The sequence below is a fragment of the Nyctereutes procyonoides genome, unplaced genomic scaffold, assembly GCF_905146905.1.
Source record: "Nyctereutes procyonoides isolate TBG_1078 unplaced genomic scaffold, NYPRO_anot_genome, whole genome shotgun sequence".
NCBI lineage: Eukaryota > Metazoa > Chordata > Mammalia > Carnivora > Canidae > Nyctereutes > Nyctereutes procyonoides.
Window position 1 is genome coordinate 3,511,734 of NW_026575030.1, and position 22,618 is coordinate 3,534,351.

The 22,618-nt window shown below is 36.3% G+C and overlaps 1 protein-coding gene across 4 annotated transcripts in view; it reads right to left on the minus strand.

Annotated features, from left to right (window-relative positions):
* Nucleotides 1-14,702: 14,702 nt before the first annotated feature.
* The window catches only part of SLC35F5 (solute carrier family 35 member F5), a 38,574-nt gene continuing 30,658 nt past the window's right edge, over nucleotides 14,703-22,618 (minus strand). For all 4 annotated transcript variants that reach the window (XM_055316236.1, XM_055316237.1, XM_055316235.1 and 1 more), the window contains exons 14-16: nucleotides 18,352-18,506; nucleotides 17,722-17,815; nucleotides 14,703-15,540 (exon numbers count right to left, since the gene is read on the minus strand). In XM_055316236.1, the coding sequence (XP_055172211.1) occupies nucleotides 17,740-17,815; nucleotides 18,352-18,506 (231 nt within the window). In that variant the 3' untranslated portion in view covers nucleotides 14,703-15,540; nucleotides 17,722-17,739. The remainder of the gene's footprint in view (nucleotides 15,541-17,721; nucleotides 17,816-18,351; nucleotides 18,507-22,618) is intronic.

Consider the following 22,618-nt stretch of genomic DNA (forward strand, 5'->3'; position numbering starts at 1 on the left):
GCATAGACACTAACAAAAAAAACAAAAAGCCACAATGAGAAACCACTTCAACCTGTTAGGATAGCTATAATAGAAAAATAAAAATAAAAATAGAATAAAGCAAGTGTTGGTAAGGATATTGAACAACTGGAACACTTGTACACTCATGGTCATGGTCAAATTGTGAAGTGGTGTAGCACTGTAGGAAACATTTGGGCAGTTCTCAAAATATTAAACATAGAGTTACCATTTGACTCAAGAATTCTCTTTTTTTTATTATTATTTTTATTTTTTTTAAGAATTCTTTTAACAGAAATGAAAATATATGTCCACACCAAAACTTATACACAAATATTCATAGCACCATAGTTTATACCAGACAACTGATGGAACCAACCCAAATGTCCATCAACTGATAAATAGATAAACAAAAGGTGTCATATCTATACCATGAAATATTACTTGGTCATAGAAAGGAAAGAAGCACAGATACATGCTATAACATGGAAGAACCTTGAAAACATCATGTTAAGTGAAGGGAAACAGCCACAACCTGCCACTAATGATCCCATTTATATGAAGTGTTTTGAATAGGCAAATATAGAGACAGGAAGTAGATTAGTGGTTGCTGAGGGCTGAGTAGGTTGGGGGCATGGAGGTAACAGCAAAGGGAGGGGATGAAGACTGGGAATAATGACAAAGTCCCTAACTGCTGAGGTGACTGTTGCTCGACTCTGTGAATGCACTACAAGCTGTTGAAGTGTATACTCTAAATAGGTGAACTGTGTGGTATATGAATTCACAAAACAAAGGTAATCTAACTACTAAGGAATGAATGCCCAATAGCAATGGGTATATCAATGGTCAGGCTCATGATTACCCTTGCTTGAGGGCCAGACCACTCTTGACATTTATCACAGTCTAGCATGTTCAGTACATTCTCTGAAAATGCTCCATTTGAACCACTGGGGATCTGCAAGCACCACCTGCCATTTGATGATTTTAGACCACATTCACCCAATTCATCACCATTTAACTCTTGGCCTTTCTCCAGATTGAAGTAAACTATAACATGAAAGAAATTTGGCATTCTTGGAGCAAACTATTCCACGGAGCAGACTACCCAAAGGTGATTTAAAACAATTTTAGACAGGTGCCAACAAGTCATGTGATTAGTGGGTCAAGGAGGAGGTGGGCAGCAGAACGCTTGGGAGGCCATTCATTGCTCATCTGTGGAAAACACATTTTATTTATTCTGTTGTTAACGAAATCCTTTTATTGACCTCATAAAAAGAGCTCCTACAAAAATCAGTAAATAAAAGACCAGTAACCTACTGGGAAAAGAACATGACAATACAGTTCACAGGGGTGAAAAATGTAAAAATAAGATTTAAATGTGAGAAAGGGCCCATCCTCTCATAAGAGAAAGATACAAGGTAAAGGTATCCCCAAATTCCGTATTTCCTGTCAGAGTGACAGATATTAAAAAGCTTACAAGGTGTTAAGAAATAAGACCCTTGGGATCCCTGGGTGGCGCAGCGGTTTGGCGCCTGCCTTTGGCCCAGGGCGCGATCCTGGAGACCCGGGATTGAATCCCACGTCGGGCTTCCGGTGCATGGAGCCTGCTTCTCCCTCTGCCTGCGTCTCTGCCTCTCTCTCTCTCTCTCTCTCTCTGTGACTATCATAAATAAATAAAAATTAAAAAAAAAATTAAAAAAAAAAAAGAAATAAGACCCTTGTGCATCATTGGTGCAAAAGGAAACTGGTACAGTCTTTCTGGAAGACAATGGGACAGCATCTAACACAACATGCGCTGCCCATATCCTGTGACCCAGCGGTCCCCCTTCTGGGACTCATGCTACATTCCATTTGTTCCTCAGTCTTTTCTGCTCTCCTAATCTCTTAGGCTCTGTGCCCCTCAAGTTAAGTCAAAAAATGGCTAATAATGGGTAATAATTCCCTTAAACTTTGGAATTAATTTCATTTTGACTATAGGAATTGGCAGTTCCAAAAAAAAAAAAGCACGAGATGCCTTAATAATTAAAGAGAAACCTTCAGAGTTCCTTCTATGAAGGTTCACAGCTATAAATGTAATAAATGAAGCTCCCCCAATACTGCACTGTGGGTCAGGTTAATAAGCCTTTTCAAGCAGCGCTGGCATCGTCAATTATCAGCTTGTGTGCTACCATAGCGCCCCCTGCTGACCCAATGCAAAACGAATTTCTGCGATAGGTTTTGTCGACTCTTTCCCCCGCTCCCCAAAAAGCCACTTTAAATGTATTGCACTTCCTGCCAGTTAGGCAGGTCTTCAAAACATTAAATATAGAGTTACCTGATTATTTCTCTTCTTTGCTCGAGTTTTCAACTCTTTCTTCTACCAGATAAGCTTGCCTCCTACTTCTCAGTGAAGATCAAAGACCCTCCTCCATACTTCGCCTCCTAGAGATTGGCTGCTTTCACTGCGGTTTCCTGGCTGCCTGGGCCTGTCTTCCTTCCCTCTTTCTTCTGCAATTCTGGTTCTGCTTGTTCTCCTCTTCTGGTCTGCCTGTTGGCTTTTTCATTGGCCACTTATCTGTGTTGCCCACATTGCACCTGGACTGGCACCCACAAACAACCCGCCACTCCCTCCCTCCCTGACCGCCCTTGCTCGCTCCCCATTCATTTTTTATTGCAGAATTTCTTTAAACTGAGGTCTGTGGAACATCTACACATTATTCACCTGGCTGCTTGCCTAAAATGTGGATTCCTGGGCCCTGCTGAATCACTTTCTGGAATCCTGGAACTTACGTTTATGACAAATACCCTAGAGAGCTAGAATTCTTATGTACGTACACACACACACTATAAAAACCACTCTGGTTGTTTTGCTCTGGTCCAGAAACTTGCCATATCCCTTAACCTTCAAAGAAGATCTCAAATGCCCACTTCTAGTGTGAAGCCTTTCCTCATTCTTTGATGGTCTAGAAGTCATATTTCTTGTCAGATCTCCATAATGGCAACCATTGTAACCTGCTGATTTTCATTTTTTCTTTCTACTTTTCTTATCTCCCCCTTAAAGATCATAAACTCCTTGAAAGACTATTTTATTGATTAGTGTATTCACTGAAGCTTTACAGTTAGCTAACCACACAAGTAGCTGTTGAATTAAATTAGCACTCTCAATTAGAGAATGGTTGTTTAATATTTTTATGATGTTTTTAAAGGTAGACTTTAAAAAAACACTTAACATGTCCCTTGAGGAAGCAAAATTAAGATGCAAGTGGAATTATTTCTAATAGCAAAGGTTCCTACTGAATGAAATAAACTCAAAGTTCAGTAAACCTGTGTGTATATCTTGTAGTCATCTGGAAATTAACCAGGTCTTGATCATCCTTTTCTATCCCTTGCTAAGCACAACAAGTCTTGAAGCAAAATTCTTTTCCCAAAGGAAAACAATGTATCACAAAGTTATTATTTTTTCTGTTGTGTTCCATGTACTAAGGGCGATTTTTACAATTTTGGGCCAAATTAGCTAATGTGTATTCTTATACTAAGAAAAATGCACTTGCCTGCCTCTGATTAAAATTCAACAAAATGGAATTCCAATTTCAAAACAAATACACTTACCAAACCTCAGTGACAAAGTGCTGCCGCTGCAAATCCCCATAGCAAATGGGGTCCTTATTCTTGATGACAAGCACCTGACTCCGTCTCCACTCCCATCCAGCTACAGCTAACCTAACACCCTCTGAAACATTTTAGCAATAATTGCAAAGCTTCTTTGGGTTTTTCCGAATCTAATTTTAAAAAAATAGGAGACATTATTTTTTAACTGCTTATCAATCTCATGCTGTGTGATGTTTTAATACAAGCTGAAGGTAAAAATACTTTGTATTTATTAGGAACACAAAGTTGCTCGCCAGAGCACCTCAAATCCTCAAATGGGCTGTCTGTGTTGGGAAAACATGTCATCCATTCAGCTTCTTCATTATCTCAGGAGGGGAAACATTTCTTGCAGCAAAAACTCAAAGCCAGCAAAAATACCTAAGGATTCCTGACTTTTTGTCAGCCATTTTCTGTCTTCAATATTAGCATTTTCCAAACCATATTCTGTGGAATGTAAGGGTCTCCACATATAGGGATAGGGATTTAACTAAAAAGCAAGAGCTTATGTGGGAAGGGGGGAATCAGTGATTGGATAAATTGGAAAAAAAAAAACTGCAAGTTGGACCTCATCCTCTCTAGGGGGTCATAGTTCCTATAGGATATTGAATAGTTCGCATGGTCCTGCAGTGAAGCAGAAACATAGCAACATGTTTCCTAATTTTTTAGGAAGGCATGGAATCGGCCTTTACAAATGTTTGAGGGGAAACCATTCCTAAGTTAATCTTGTGAGACACTAATATTCAGCAGGATTTGGAATAGTTTCATGCAGGTATGCTCAAATAATCCATTTAAAATAAATGTCAAGAAAAAAAATGATCAGAATTGAAAATTCAGAATCACACAAGGACATCCAAGATGGAGTGGCTTCTCAACACTATCCACAAAAATTGGGTTAACAGTTCTGAATCAAGCGTGTCCAAAAGAAAAGGTCGCATAGTTAAGACCTTACTTTGGTTGCTGAAGTGCTTCAGTGTACTTTCAGTTGAACTTCTGGGATATCTTCAGACTAGGTTTAGTGCAGCATAGGTGGATGCTGTTGGTCAAGACCAGCCTTCATTTTCTCTCCCTCACCTTTATAGAACATTCATAATCGATGTTCATTAAAGCACCCTATCACATTCTCCACACTGTTCACTGAGTACCTTCCTTGTCAGACTCTTTGCCTATGCTCACATAATTTATCATTCCCTACACAGGCCCACCTACTTGCATTATTTGGGTGTACACACCAGGAATGTTTTCTGGACCAAGAAGTGAATAGGGCTCTCACATTAAAGTGATTTTTCAAATGCATCTACCAAAGTCATATTTTTTGTTTGTTTGTTTTAGGACTTGTCATTTTGATTAGATCTCAGGTCATTTTAGACTAATGCAAGACATTTCTGAGATGGTGCTGTAGTTGAGTCATTTGACAAAATCATGGCTACCTGCTATTTTCTGTTTGAAGGTACAGTGTTGAGGTATCTGTTAGGACTTTTTCCTTAACCTTTATGGAAGCAGTTATGTGTTGTACCATTTGGATTCTCTTAGCTCTTGGGGTCATTTGGGTCTATGAGGTTAGATTTGATTCTAGTTGTTTCTCCTTAATGTTAATTTGACACTAAATATTTTTGGTGTCCAACAAGATTCACACAGAGGTGCTCAAACAAAGGGAAAGACTGCACGACCCAAAGGAAGAGATATTTCCCCTTAAGGATGCCATATAGAGGACACCACCAAGGTGGCTAGATAGGAGACTCTCGATATTCCCTCCTCCCATCATGCACCAAATATAAGCTACACAAAGAATCAATTCCCTCCAAATGAGGTCCAGAAACTAATTTGGTGGCCCACACACACTTGGTGACACAGAAAATCCCCACATTGTAATGAGCAAAGGCTGAGACACACTCCTGCTATAAACCCCACCCGTGGCACAGCTGCTTACAATCAGGAGAGCAATCATACCGGTTAGAATAGCTATTCCCAAAAAGACAAAAGATAACAAAAGCTGGTATGTATTGAAAAGAGAATCCTTGTACACTGTTGGTTGGAATGTAAACTCGGACAGTCACCATGGAAAACAGTAAGGAGGTTCCTCAAGAAATTAAAAATAAAACTACCATGTGATCCAGCAATCTCACTTCCAGGTGTATGTCCTAAGGAAAGAAATCACTGTCTCAAAGAGGTATTTGTACTCTTATCCATGTCCACTGCAGCTTTATTTACAATAGACAAGGTGTGGGAACATCATAAATGTCTGTTGATATGTGAATGGACAAAGAAGATGTGGTATATGTATACAATGGAATATTATTCAGACTTTTTACAAAAGGAAATCCTGCCATTTGTAGGGCATTAGGCTAAATGAAATAAGACAGAAGACAAATACTGTATGGTATCATTTATATGTGGAATCTAAAAAAAAAAAAAAAGGGTCAAGCTCATAGAAACAGAGTAGAATGGTAATTGCCAAGGGCTGAGGGACCAGGAAAATGGGGAGAGGTTGTTAAAAGGATACAAACTTTGTTATAAGATGAATAAGCTCTAATGATCTAATAACATATAGCATAGCGACTACAGTTAATAAGTTTATGTGTAACTAAAATTTTCTGAGAGGATAGAGCTTAAGCATTCTCTCACACACACAAAAAGAACTATGTGAGGTGTTGGGTGTGTTAATTCACCTGATGGTGGAAACCCTTTTATCATGTACACATATTTCAAGTTATCATGTTCTACATTTTACTATTTATTTTTAAAGATCCTATTTATCTACTCATGAGAGACACACGCAGAGAGAGGCAGAGAGACAGGCAGAGGGGAGAAGCAGGCTCCATGCAGGGAGCCTGACGTGGGACTCGATCCCAGGGCTCCAGGATCATGCCCTGGGCTGAAGGCGGCGCCAAACCGCTAAGCCACCCGAGCTGCCCTTGTGTTCTACATTTTAAATATATTAACACTTATTTTGTCAATTATACCTGAAAAACAAAAAAATAATTTGTTAACTTTTATTTCCTGAAAATAACAACTGGTGTGTGGCCTTCCTTAGGAAAGAAAACTCAAGTCAGTTCAGTAAACTGGATAATCTGGTTCTTCATTTACATCCATGAAGTACCCTAGCAACCCATTCCAGGAGGAAAATGCATTCAAGGTAGGACTCAACATCCTGATCAAAAGACCCAAGATTAATTGTTGACCAATACTGATTCCTATTTATACAAGCACACAGGTCTAGTATAAATTTGGAGTCACAAAATGTGAAATTTGTCAGCAGCCTAGTTGTCAAGAAACATACGTGTATTAGGGTGGTTGCATAATTATCTAAACTGTGAATCCTAAGTGATAGGAGACACCGTCAGTGACTATACCAGGACAGCAGTTGTAAACTGGAACTGTCCTTAGCAAACTGAGACACATGGTCATCCAAATTCTGCCCCTAAATATTCTCTAGAGACCCTACCAGTTGCAAAACAGTGATCTCATTGTTTTAAATTTTTATATCTAAAGGTTAGGGTCAACAAATGATTAAGTGACATTTCAAAATTATTAGGCTGATGAAGACAGAAGTTTTATATACTAAGAGCAAGGTTTAGAACACGATGTCCTTATCTCTCTTTCATGAGTTTTCTATTAAATTACTGCTCTTATTCTTTCCCAACACTTTCATGAAGATGCTATCCTGAGTGCTTTAGCTCTTCCTCTCAAATCCTAAAAAATATTTTTCATGTCCTATTTTCATATTTGGTTTTTAAAAAGCAACCCTGTTGCTCATCTTTGCCGTTAGCCCAGTCTGAGGGGAAGAAGAAAAGGAAAATGGGAGGTGAGAAGTGGAGGAAGAGGAATGGGAATGAGAAATAGAAGTCTAGGGCAGGCATCTTCCCTCCATTTCTCTTTGTGGAGTGCACTTTGAGATGGACAAAACCAAAAAGGGCTTCCTGGGTATTTCCTGTACTGTGCTACACCATCTTCACCTGCTGTTACTCCATTATTTAAACATATGTTTTCCATAAAATTTGGCCACCAAATGCAAGCTAGCCACTCAGTGCTTGTACCAATGCGCTCCTCTCCAACTCTGAGGAGGTGACACCTCAAAGCTGTTTTCCAGCTCCTTTGTTTGCTGGCTTCAAGTCCTGACAATGGGAATGAACGGCAGAAAGAGACGAAAAACCAGGGTATTTGCCTTCTTTGCCTCCAGCTGCATCACCTCTAAGCTTCCTCCTCTTGGCTGTGATTTGGCTTCCTCTGGGTGACCCTGGCCTTGGGCTTTGCCCCACTTCCTCCCTTCGCCCCATCAGCCTAGGGATCACAGTGGCATCCTGCTCTTGCTAATTTACGAGTTCCTTTGTCCTCTCAACTGTTTTAATACCAAAACTATCAATTCTGTCCTAAATTGTTTAAAATACTCAAGGATAGTTTTTATTTTATTGGTGGAACCCTGACTGCTATTATACTCAATAAAATAGTGAGTTGTTCTAAATGTGGAGGAAGAACTCATTGGAAGGCCTTTATGGTGAGACAGAATGTAGGTCTCCTGCCTGGAACCTTCCCCAGAGTAATCCGATTATTCTAAAATTTCACCTTTTATGTTGGCTTTAGACCTGACTGTGCATAAGATGCAACTCACTCTACTTAATGTGTGGTCTCTCCAAGCTGAACCATATTGTTCCACAGCAAGATCTATTTTATCAAACACCTGAGATACATTTAGAGATTTAGGTTATGACAGAATGAGTAGAAATGTTTTAATAAAAGGAAGCTTTAGAAATCAAATACCTGTCTACACAAGGAAAGATTCAAACATTTTATGTATTTTTACTGAAATAGAGGGCATACACTGTGAGTATGCAAATAATTTTAACACAAAAAAATGCATTAAAAGAAATCACACCTATTTTACATTAGGCTAATTCATCATCTATCATCTCTCCCAAATAATATAAGTATAAAAATAAGCAATGTTTCAAATGGTCTTCAAAACCAGGATAATTTGGGCCCCATATTGTATCAGAATTAGTTATATAAGCAGTAATTAGAATTAATTTTATAATTATTCTATAATTATTTAATTTCAAATATTCCATGATCTTAAAATGTTCATTTAATTAAAGAGATGGAGGAATAGAATTACTAAGTTTAAAATAACAAATTTCAGGTAAAAATCTGCATTAAATTATCCACACCAAGAAAAATATAACTAAGAAAGTGTTTTCTTAATTTATCAAAAACATTTCATCTTTCTAAAGTACTCTTTCATTCTATCTGGCCTTCTGGGTCTGGTAAGTGAATCTGACTTTTATAGAAAATCACTCCTATTCCAACTACTACTTCCCTGGGAATATTTCCACATAGCTCCTGATTGCTCAATACAGACCTATCATATAAAATTAAATGTTGCAACTTGATCAGAATGATGCACTCTCGCCTTACATAAAAATACAAATCACAGTATGCTGACACTCAATAACTTCAGCTTTAATTTACTAGCCTAAAGGGATTAAGAAGATACTATAAAATTTTAGTATAGGAAATATCACAGATGTCAACCAAACGTGCACAAGAATTTACCAGAATGACTATGAAGAAATGAAAATTAAATATACATACCTGCCCCCACATAAATATCTGAATATTAAGACCCACTTTAGAGTATCTAGTTGAACTTTACCCTACCCTATATCTTGATGGTTTTTTGAAAGCCATTATCACATACTTCATGTTATACTAATAAAAGCAATTAGCATTTTCAATGTCCTGTCTGCATTCTTTCTAGCCTCTTTAGCTTGGGTTTTCAAAAATAGGGGTTTCAAATGCAGTTCCAGTACCCACTATGTGGGGAAAGCCCTCCCAACCCATGCCCCTTGGGCTCATTTTGCAGACACTCAGCAGTCCATAATCTAGGGAGACCACGCTGGATGGATGCAAATGCTTTATTCAAGTTCTACCTATGTCTCCAAACCCCAACCAATTAGTTACACAAGCTCTTCTCCACATTTATGGTATAGCAGATTAAGATAGTGGAGGAAGAAGGATCCTAGTTGTGATTATTTTCCTTAACAAGATGGAAATAAAAGATGAGAAAACCTAATAGTACTTTAGCTCAATATTAAGCATCTCAGCTTTTAAGATTATAAATTCACAATAGTGAATACACTAGTGACTTTTAAATAAAACACTCAATAATTATGTGCTATAAAAATCATATGCTTACAATTTCAGCTTGGATTTGTTTCGCAGTCTATTTAATGCTGTCTAAAAATCAAGCAGGTAATGAAAACTACATATTTTGAACATACATTATAGGAGGCAATGTAGTGAGACTCTACTAAGGCCAGTCACTTAGAAAAGTTAGCACATTTATCTGATATACTCAGGCTCTGTAAAATGGTCATGGATGCAGACTGTGCTAGAATTTAACTTCTGCAATGCTGCTTTATAAATCTAACTGAAAGCTTTTTGGAGTCCAGCTGCTAAGCCCTTACAAAAGCAAAACCAAACTATGGTCTACAGAGTATTACTGATATTACTACTCTATCAAGTACCACATATATATAGGTATTTGGCATTCTCTTTTGAACTAGAGAACTTCTAGAATCACAGGACTTGAGAGCTGGGAAGAATTTAGAAGGCACTGATGTAACTCCTCACTTTCCACTTGAGAAGAGTGTTGGGGTACTAATCAAGGAAGTCAGCATTTATAAAGCACCCAGGTACACATGACTGGGCACTTCTGACTTCACTATCTTATTTCAGATTATGTAATTCCTCCCCGATTTTGATAATGGGTAAAAGGGAGAATCCAAATTCAAAGTTAGTGCTCTTTTCTCAGGATAAGTATTCACAAAGGGTGGCCTTGGGACCAGTCCCAGATGTATTCTTAGGAAACTTATTTGAAATGCAAGTCCAGGCCTCCCTCCAGACCTATGCTTTGGGGAGGGCAGCAAGCCCTAGAGGTGATCTGACACATGCACAGTGAGAGTCACTGCTCTTTAGCAGTGGCTAAATTTAATTTGAAGAATATAAAGAATAATCTTCTACCAAGCGATTACAAAATACTATTATCATTTATACCAGAATAATTAAGACAAGGATAGCCTTAAACAAAATTTGTTTTAATATTACATGGTTTAGCTGACACTGAATAATTTCCTAAGGAAAAAAAGGTGAAAGCTGTTCCAAATAAGCAAATACTGGCAGTAAGATTCTCAAGAACTGTTTTCACTTTGTATCAAAAATAAGATTCTTGAAACAGAAAATCTGCCTTTTAAGGACCCACTGAAACTAATAAATACTCTCACCTGCCTGACTTAATTATTACTTGCTATAATTAAAACTATATATAGAAAAACCAAGCAGAGAAATACTGACGGCTTAGTATATAAGGATCTAAGTTAATGTTAATAAAAGTAACTCTGAAAAATGAAACCATTATAAAATTTAAAACTAAAAATTTCATGGAGTACCTTGTCAAAGGTCTTACCAAAGTTCCAATTTGGAAATTTTTCTTTTCCAACTTTGAAATATCATGCAGGAAATGTCTTCATCTGCATACTTCTCCATTGAAAACTCCCAAATCAAAAAAAAAAAAAAATCATAGCCATCTTACCAAAAACTCAAAATGTTTTCATTAGGTATTTTTAGCATTTCAGCAAATATGCCTAACCAGAGAATACTAATTACTTTCCATAAGTAATTTTTCCTTAAGAATATGTCAATGATTTCATTGTTTGACACTCCAATAGTTAATGTATATTGCACATGAGAAATTTTATGGGAAAGCTTTGTTTTAAATGCAATGACATGGGATGCCTGGGTGGTGCAGTCAGTTAAGAGACTGACTTGGTTTCAGCTAGGGTTGTGCTTTCAGCGTCCCGAGATCAAGCCCTGCCTTGGGCTCCATGCTCAACATGGAGCCTGCTTGAGATCCTCCATCCTCCTCTGCCCTTTCCTCCTCTCCCCCCACTTCCCTACTTGCACTCTCTCTCAAATGAATAAATAAATCTTTTTAAAAAATTAAATATAATGATATTAAAATAAATCACAATTTTTCTATATAACCAAAAATCAGAATGAAAATAAGATCATCTACTAAGAGTTAAACATTTCAATCTTTATGCCTGATGGCAAAACAGAAAAGCTTCGTGTTAACAGTAAATTTCACAACAGTCATTATTTGCTTCTAATTTATAATGAACTGCTCTTCTGCCCCCAGTTTCTTTAAAGTTCTTAAGATTTAAAGGGACATTTCCTGTGTACATACCATATATGAACAACAAAACAAAACTTCTGTAGAGGCAGATGAGGCTGATACTATTTAAAAAAGGAAATGGGGGAGCAGTCTAAAAATTGTAAGTCTATGTAAAAAAATATACCTCAATTTATCTAAATGAAATCTTTGGTACACTACAGACATACTAATAAAACAGAACCCTAATTTCTAATTCTGTAAACTGAAAGTCTTATTTTTTTTAAATTTTTATTTATTTTATAATAGTCGCAGAGAGAGAGAGAGAGAAAAAGAGGCAGAGACACAGGCAGAGGGAGAAGCAGGCTCCATGCACCGGGAGCCCGACGTGGGATTCGATCCAGGGTCTCCAGAATCGCGCCCTGGGCCAAAGGCAGGCGCCAAACCGCTGCGCCACCCAGGGATCCCCTGAAAGTCTTATATTAGCCATGTCACCATAAAAAAAAAATCACACGTTAGGTATGTAAATTACATCTGCAGATATCATAAATACTATCTATGTATGTCTCTGAATTCTTCCTAAAATATTATTTAGTAATAAAGAATATTTCAAAAGGAATGGAGGGAGAAATGAAGCAGGATTATAACTAAACTTGCTTAAAATAAAAATGACGTTTATTTGCTAGTATGCTTCTGAAAAAAACATTTTCTAATTAATTCCTACTTTATCCTTCTTTAAAGATATTTTGTCTCTTCAACCAGCACACTGAGGATTAGTGCTACATACCTTACTATACTGACTTATGAAAACCCTTGGCTTCCAGAGAAGTCATACCTTGCAACATCAAATTGGCTCTGCATGATTGATTGTAATGGGGTTATTAGCATTCTTCCTGAAACAAGGCTGTATACCTTTGGGAACATTCACATTTAACCTTGTGAGATCACTTCTATAGAAACAATAAACTTTACTCACCAGCTACCAGGGGAGAATCAGTTTAATGTAAGGAATTAATTACGCTAGGCTGATAGAAACCAATATATCAATTCCTTAAAAACTCAAAATTTACTTAAACGAGTAAGTATAGATGCACTGCATACACCTATAGTTTTTCTGAGTTCCAAAAAGCATTCATCTAAGCACTTGTAGTGCTGCTTAATTTTTAGTTTTGTTTTAGTAGAGTCTGATTCATCAAACATAAAGTCTAACAAATCAACCATCTTCCTTCAATTAAGGTCATAATTTGAAGTATTATTCAATAGTGGGATTTAAATTAACGTTTGGGAAGAAAAGTAGAAGAGAGAAAGCAGCTATCAGAAATCACTATTTGGTCTTAAGATTCAGAAATATAGGACTGTGGGCCAACACTGTTCTAACAGAGGAAGGACATGAGTAGTTAGGGGAATGTAACCCTCCCAACATTTCCAAAGGCTGGCATTGTGGTTGCTGTGATCTGAGAGCCTTGATACCTACATTTCTGGGAAATCACAGAATGGGAGTAATCCACAACTTTATTTCTTGAGAAGATGAACCCTTAACTACAAAGGTGCAGAAAAGAAGTCAATTGCTTACACTTACTTCATAGCTGCAACATTCAAACAAACAAAAATCATTCAAATAAAACCTGAAATTAACAGGGAGGTGAGCAAAGCAGCAATAATTCATAATTCCAGTTAATTCAATGATCCTTTCTTCCACAGTGGTTGTTCTTAGACAGAAACCAGCAGCCTAGTGGAAGAAGTCCTCTGCACGATCTAAGCGGTAACTATGGCTGAGTCCTGAGTGACAACACACGATCTGTATGAACACAGAGTATATGAACAACCAAAAAACCCTGAGTTCAACCTTGTCTCCTACCATTTTTATACAATAATTTAAAGGTTGAATTCTACTTTCACTGTTACAGCTACTTTACCATGTAACTTGCAGAAGGTTTTGATGAGCTGTCAACAGCAAAAACAGAAAGGTATCCAGATAATAAACCTCAACTGAAATTTGTCTCTGAGCAATTGAAATGTTACTTAAGTTCTTTTTAAGAAAAAATTCCTTAGAAGTCCACATTCTTTACATGCCTTTCCCAGGAGTCAAGGTAACAAAATCATTATTACTTTTAGCTTAACAAGAATTACTGGTGGCACCAAATAGAAGAATGGCTGTTTGTTTTTTAAACTTATTATCATCAAAAAACAGACTTTTAAATTAACATAGAAGTTCTCAGGACAGGCAAAAGATGGCTAAACTTCATTTTAGACTCATGGTCACACCAAAGCAACTTTAAGAATGTGAGTAAGACAGACTGAAGCTAAATACTGCAAAGAGAATTTAAAAAGTCAAATCTGTCAGAAAAATTTGAAGAGAAATGAACTGTGCTCACGTAACTTGAAAAGGAAATGGGTAATTCATCAAAACTCTATATGCATCCTGAGATATATTCATCCATTGATGCCTGCAGTAAATAGAGGAATTGTGTAATAAGTACATATAAAAGTTTAAGAGTTGTTATTAAGAGTATTTTATATTGGGCAGCCTGGGTTGCTCAGTGGTTTATAGCGCCTGCCTTCGGTCCAGGACGTGATCCTGGAGACCCGGGATCGAGGCTCACGTTGGGTTCCCTGCATGGAGCCTGCTTTTTCCTCTGCCTGTGTCTCTGCCTCTCTCTCTCTGTCTCTCTCATGAATAAATAAATAAAATCTTAAAAAAAAAAAGTATTTTATATTTAATTTAAGCTAGGTAGAGAAAAAAATTAAATAAAAATCTTAAAGTAGAATTTTTTTGCTTTCTTTGGTATTTTAGCCATTAAACATTTATTTAGGAAAACTAGAGGCATCCAGTTCTAGAGTAATTTGGCACATTTATGTATGGAAAAAAATCGGAAACCAATTAATAGATGTGTCATACACAAATACATAGATATATATATATAAACATTTTATTTTAATAATACTCTTTATCACTTCAATTTAAATCATTCCATTATGAAAATGTCTTAATTGAAGAGAGAATAGTTCTTCAAACTCTAAATTAAGCAGAGCTTTATCAATTAAATTTACAGCAATACAGTCTTTAGAAATACATAATTCTTCATTTTACATAATACTTCCCCTTTAAAAATTTGTCATAGTGTGTCACAGATTTAAAATACAAGGCACCTAATGCTATGAAAGGATAATACAATTTATGTAGTGTAAGTGAAACAGATGCTTTTCAAATATTCTTTTTAAAGTCCCACTAAATTTACATGGACACACCTACATAAAATTAAACACTTGTTCTGTATTATTAATTTGCAATACTCTACAAAACTCAAAAATATAATCTGTACCTATTATAGGTAGCTTATTTTATCATTTTATCTGTTAAGAAACACTGATCTATACATTTAAATGATTTCTTGAAAACATTTTCATAATATAGTCCAGCATTTAACAAATAATATGTGAAAATAGTCTGCAGAACATTAGAATTTTATTCCTTGATTAGTTCAAATTATTTCATCAGCTGAATTCCTTGAGATGTGTAAGGCAGTTTGGTCATTACAGGGACTGTGGATTGGAACTTCCTATATCTGTAGTGATATGTACACGGCTACGTAGCAAAGTACTTCATTATGAAATGAAGAAAACAGACATGAAGAAAATATATTTTAGAGTTCCAAAGAACTGAAACCGTTATTTTTCAGACTAGGCACTGAAACATTTTCTACAAAAACGCCAGAGATTGTCTCTTCGCTGCATAATGTTCCATTATCAAGCTAAAAATAAAAACAAAATCAGCATTAGTTTACAACTATCATAGCTTCAATTATCTATAGTTTGTATTGCAAAAGCAAATAATCTCGACATTGAAATATGTATCAAATACAGTTTATATACTTAACAACTGGATACTGGAACTAGAAGTACTAAGAACCCATGGAAGTGAGTTTCATACTAATGTGAAAGGCTGAAAGACAACACTGCTTAAAGACCGCACAGTAACAGTTTCATTCATGGCATACCCCACCATTACCCCATGGAGACAAAGACTCTTGCCACACCCTTTACATGCTATTGCAGTCCATCTTCACTTTTCCCCTTTATCCAGCTCTCACTTCCAAAAGCATAGAGTCCTTGCCTATGTGGGGATGGTATGAGTGTGAATATGAGAATAATGCATGGCATGCTGGGGACAGCATGCATAAATCACAGTACTAAAAAGCTTTAAAGAATAACTATATGTATTTTTAATTTGAAGATGGCAAGTAAACATATTTAGTTCTACTCTGTCCCCTAAACACAGTAAATGGACAATAAAGGGATTTTTCTAAAGGAATAAATCACTCAAAAAGAAAAACGACACACAAGAAAACAACAGCTAACCAGATATCTCTCAAAGGACGGGTGAAGAAACAACTAAAAACAGGAAAATTAGAATGGGTTATAGAAAAAGCAGTTAGACGTTCAGATGCTTTACTTTTCCCAGCTGGTCAAGTGCCTCTTCTCCATCCCAGAAGAAGACGTGAAGTGTATTCTCTAAGAAGGGTAAATAGAGGATCTCTGGACTGGGGAAATGCCAGGCACCATCCAACAGGATTTAGATAAAAGTAACATTTATATAGTCATAACACTGTTAGCACTATTTATAGATCTATCCAGAATTATGCAATAACTACACTGGAATTAGGAGGAGGTGGGAAGGCAGGCAAGTGAGGTGGGGACAGAGAAGAGGGAAACTTGAAAGTAATCTATCCTCATCTATGAGAGTGGAAAAACTGACTGATGATGCCTCAAACTCAGAAATCAAGATACAGAAGTAGAAGCAGGGTACTTACAGAGACTATGTGTGGCATGGGGGTGGGGGACACAGATCAGTAACAACTGACTACGAATTTAAAGTGATTCCTTAGAGTAGGACAAGAACGAAAGCAGGGCAGGCAGTGCAGGGCATGTGGCAGCTGCTTTGTACAACAAGAAATCTTGTAGAATTCTCTCTCAACTATGTGCATGTAAAATCATCACAACAATGAAAGCTAGAATAAAAAATTACCAAAGAAACACATGAAACGAAGACAATTAGCCCTAGGTTAGAGGTGAGTTTGCCATGAAGACAATGACATTTAAGCCTCAAAGACTAATTTGAGTGTGAGGAGTTGAGAGGAGTTGTTCTAGGTGAGGAAGGGAAGCCCAGTTGCAATCAGAAAATATTTCAATATAAACCACCTAAAGTTATCTCAGAAGAAAGGGACCTGAATCTCTCAAATTTCAGTAATTTACTGTAACCTCTCATTCTAATACATAACCACTTTAATACATACCAAATATATGTCGGATGTATTTCAAACATTCATTTAGTGAAAGATAAAATATCATATACTCATTTGACATGTCAGAAATATAAAGTATTTCTTAAAATTTTTCAAGAATGGGGTATGTTCCTGAAACATTAAGTTGAAAAGCATAGTCACAGGCTCCCCTCAGGCAGTCTGCTTCTCCCTTTGCCTCTCTCTGTGTCTCTCATGAATAAATAAATAAAAATCTTAAAATATACATTTATTTTTTACTTCTATGCTGGAGGAAAAAAATTTTCTAAAGTATATCATTACATAAAATGATTCTCAGCATGACGAGTTAAACTTGGGATCACTTCAATTGCACAATATAAATTGACCAAGTATTTAATACTTCCAATAATCTTAAGAGAGAGAGACTACTGTAACCCCATTTCACAGATAGGAAAACTGATGCACACACAGGTTAAGAACGCTGCATAAAGTCACACAGCTAGTACATGGAGAAGCTAGAATTGGAACTCAGGCAGTTTGACTCCAGAGCTTGTTCCATACCTCTAGACTATACTGCCTCTGAAAAAGCTAATTATGGAAAATCAATTCTGTATTTGAACATTACAGGAATAAAGAGCCTTATTCAATAATAACGCTAGCTGACGTACAAACCTGGACTACAGACAACAGCTAACTAGCTCCATCCTCCTGAGAAACACCGTGCATAGGAATGAGACTCTCACACTGTTCACTGTCTTCTGGAACCCTTAAAAAAAATTTTTTTTAAGACAATAGTTAAAGACAGCTTTAGAACTGAAAGGAATCCTTAAAAATTATCTATTTCATTGGCTGAATCTGTGAGGTCAGAACTAAGATTAAGACTTCCCAAAAACTTGCCCCAAGTTCTTTTTCAGTAGGATGTAAACATAAAAATCTTTCCCTCTTAAGAAAGAAACTGAAAGAATCTGAGGCAGTGTTATCATTATTTTATTATAAATTTTATTCATACCAGTGAAAGTTTTCTACATTTAAATTCATTATCACAAAACAGTAAGCACTTTGGTTTAACCTGTGCATCAAAACATTTTTTTAAAGTAGTTGTGAAGAAACTGTCTTACCACCCAAAGGGTCTGAACTTAGTTTAATTTTATAGTACATAGATACATAATTTTATAGTACATATATAAATTATAATATTTCAATAATTCCTCACAAAGTGTCTAAAAATAAGGCCAGCATATGATTTCCAGTTTATTTTGCAAGGAATATACTTTTTAAAACTTATATTAGAACCAAGCCTACCTCTGAATTCGATGTTTCCTGCATATAAAGGCAAATATTCTTCTGATTCCTACCATCACAGGATCCCAATTATTATAATGGCATAAGAGAGTTGCAATAAAAAATGAAAAAAATACAGGGATAGCGCCTGCAAAAAATAACCAAGAAAACTGCACCTAAAAATAAAAGATAGAAAAACAAAAACAGCCCACAATTATCATTGAGACAATTCTCTCCTTTAATGTAAGTTTTCCATTTATGAAAACATAGGTTAAGTTAAAAACACCAAGAAGATAATATTAAGCACTGGCAGTATATTAAGTGTATTATTATCAAATATGAGGATTCAGAACTACAACTTATGACTCCACTTGCTTAAATTCTCAACAAAAATATGACTTGGAAAAGGGCCCAGGTGCCTGAAGGGCTCGGTCGATTAAGCCTCTGCCTTCTGCTCAGGTTATGGCCTCAGGGTCCTGGTATCAAGGCCCTGCATTGGGCTCTCTGCTCAGCAGGAAGTCGGCTTCTTCTTCTCCCTCTGCCCCTTGAGCATGCTCTCTCTCTCTCTCATAAATAAATAAATAAATAAATAAATAAATAAATAAATAAATAATCGATCAATCAATCAATCAATCTGTTAAAAAAAAGAAAAGGGCCTAAAGGAAAGCCAGGAGGCATGCTTTTCATTTATTAGGCATAGTACATCCAGGAGCAGAATTATAAAACATTTTGTCTTCCACATCATTTTGTCCATTTTTTCTTTAGTGATTACTGCTGATTCAAGTAAATCCTCCCTTCAAGTTTTTAAAAACTCACATTTTAAAAGTTATTTTATAATATGCTGTGATATGTTGTGCTATGTTATAGTTCCTTCTTGAAGATTGCATCAAAAACAGATAAACTCTAAGTGCAACTTTTACAAACCTTTTATTAATAATTTGCAACAAATTATAATTCTGTAGTAGTTTAAAACTAGTTTGTTTCTGTAGTAACAAATGAAAACTAGTTTGTTTCTGTAGTAACAAATGAAAAATTTCAAAAGGAAATCATGGCTAAATAAAATAAAGATGACAAATAGAAATACTTTTACTAAGAAATGTGAACCAGAGAAGACAAGTAGCAAGCAGAGAGCCTCAGTGGTAAAGAGCGCCTCAGACATCATCAATCCATCATTTATCAGGGTGGTCAAGAAAATTAAAAATAATGAGACGCCATAAAGTAAAAAAAAAAAAAAAATCTTTCTTTTCATGAGTTTACCTTTACCATTGAGATTCAACAAAGGATCAAAAATAATTGTCAAAGAAGGCTGCACTGATTGACTTAACTGGTGTGATGTGCTTTCGAATAGTGATGAAAGTAACTCCTATCTTTAAAATAGGAAACAAAAACTATGCTTGCCCTTTTAAGTGTTTAAAAAAAAAAGTGAGGTTTATAATCACACGCAAGACTCCCTCTGGTGGGAAACATATACTACTCCATTTCATAGCACCATTAGTCAGAGTAAAGGGGTTTTATGAAAATATTTTTTATGAGGGACTTACAATGCATAACACAAGAATAATCACCGACAACTTTTAACATGCAGGTCCTGCTTGTATGATATACACACAGGCTGTCAGTCTAAGAACCAGGTAAGAGCAGTCAGTAAAAGAAACTAAAAAGCCTTCACACTGTTATCAAATTACTGGTATACCATACTCCTGGAATATTTGCCAGAATATTTATAATCTAGGAAAGCCATGATGTATTTAAATGACCCAAGACCAGAAAAAAGTATGAAAACTTATGACTAATGATTTAAAAATGTAGAAATAGGGACGCCTGGGTGGCTTAGTGGTTGATCGTCTGCCTTCGGCTCAGGTTGTGATCCCGGTGTCCTGGGATGGAATTCCACATCAGGCTCCCTCTGCCTATGTCTCCGCCTCTCTCTCTATGTCTTTCATGATAAATTAATAAAATCTTTTTAAAAAAATGTTGACATGATTGATAAGGATAGTTTCATGAATATTAACTAAAACCCTATTTTACAGCTGAGTAAAAGCAAACTTTGTAAAGGTAGGTAAAACCCTAGCTGACTTTTAAAAGCAAAGTCCACCTTTAACAATGCAGTTATTTATGTGTTGCTATATAATAAAAAAACTTCTAATTTGATTTCCAACAAGGTATGAAGACAATTTTTCAAAATGAATTAAATATTGTCTATATTACAAAGAATACCTAAAACCTGAATATATCTGAATATAAATCTGAATATAATCGGAGGTTCTTATTATATACCAATTATAAATAGTTTAACAATTTATTTTAAGCACAAAAGATGCTGATACATGCTAAAATTTCAGAAGTTATATTAGAATTAAAAAAAAACCAAGAAAGGAGATTTCTTCTCTGTTTCAAGCTTTTATTATTTATTTGAGAGAGAGAGCATGTGCACAAGTACGCACAAAAAGGGCTGGGGGATGAGGAGCAGAGGGAGACGGAGAAGCAGACTCCCTGCTGAGAAGCGACTCATGTTGGGAGCTGGATCCCAGGACACTGGAATCATGACTTGAGCCGAAGGGAGCTGCTTAACCTACTGAGTCACCCAGGCGTCCCTCTCCTGTTTCTATTACACATCTGGAACACATCCTGCCACTCTTCCCAGAAGGTATCTTCCTACCCTCGATTCCTACCCACCAAAGGCCCAAACTACTTAACTGGTTGTCTAATTCTAGATGTGAAGACAATCAAGAAAAGACTAGTTATGTTTTTTTATTTTTTTAAAAAAGATTTTATTTATTTATTCATGAGAAACACAGAGATGTGTGAGAGAGAGGCAGAGACACAGGCAGAGAGAGAAGCAGGCTCCATGCAGGGAGCCCTATGTGGGACTCGATCCCGGGACTCCAGGATCACGCCCTAGACCGAAGGCAGGGGCTAAACCACTGAGCCACCCAGGGATCCCCAGTTATGTTTTTTTAATCAATCATTTATTTTCATTTTCCCTTTTCTTGTGTTTTACCCTATCTTAAAATATTTGAAGAAGTTACATAATTATTTAATAAAATTAGATCCCCTGTGGCAGTTTTTTAAAAAAAATCCTAAAATAAATCCTTAAATTTTTATTTTTCAAATCTGTAAAAGCTGATGTTTTCAAAATATCAGTACAGAAAAGTTCAATTACACAGCAATCTACCAAAATTCTCTAATAACAGCACTTCCCAGTTTCACAAGATCAAGTTTGGTTGATATTCAAGATCCTGAGATGTAGAAGGACCTGGATATTACTTAAATCTTTAAAGAATCTAATGATGTATAACTTTAGTGTTATGTACATTTTATAATATTCATACTCTTTAATAATGTATGGTACATAAGATAATTCTCAATTAAGGAGTTCTCTGTTTTTAACCATGACAAATAAATAAGAATTTACTGAGCCATGAAACAAAGTAAATATCAGCATAGAATGGTTTTTTAAATAAAGAGATTACATATCACTGAGTACTTTGCCTTTATCCTAAGAACTGCACAAAGATCTAAAGAAAAACAGCTTTAAAAATCGGATTATAACTTCTCTACATTATAAGCCTTTGGGCTTTCAAGCATTTCCTCTTCATATTTTATTCAACCAAACCACACACCACCACCACCCCCACTCTGTTACTTAATACTTGGGAGCTGAGGGGAGCCTGACTGTCTCAGTCAATTAAGACTCTTGGTTTTGGCTTATTAGGTCATAACCTCAGGGCTGTCATTGAGCCCCGTAGTCCCATGTCAAGATCAAGACCTGTGTCAGGCTCCAACTGGGTGTGGAGCCTGTTTAAGATTCTCTCTCCCTCTGCCCTACCCTGCTCTTGTTCTTTCCCTTTCAAAACAAAAAACAAGAACGCCCAAAAAACTAAAAAAAAAAAAAAAAGTTTGTAAACTTTGAGCTGAGTGATAAATGACTACCCAACATCTTTTAGTAGTGTACATATGGCTTGCCTCTTTTCTCCCTGTTACACACAGAAGCACTAAAGAAACTCCATCCTTCAGATGTGGAGAGGGTTTCTCTGTTCTGCTATATTACCACTGCCACTATTTATCATAAAAATCCCGCATCCAGACAAGGACATCATAGAAGAGGGACAGAATACCTTCCCTACAAAGTTCAGACAGAAATGGGCTTTTGCTGAGAAACATTATTCCTGTGCTGCTCCTATCTATAACAGTATTGTGGTATTAAGGACTCTTTGGAATTATCTTACAAAATTAAAACACCACTACTTACATAATAAAATATATCCTATCCCCTATTCTATTCCAC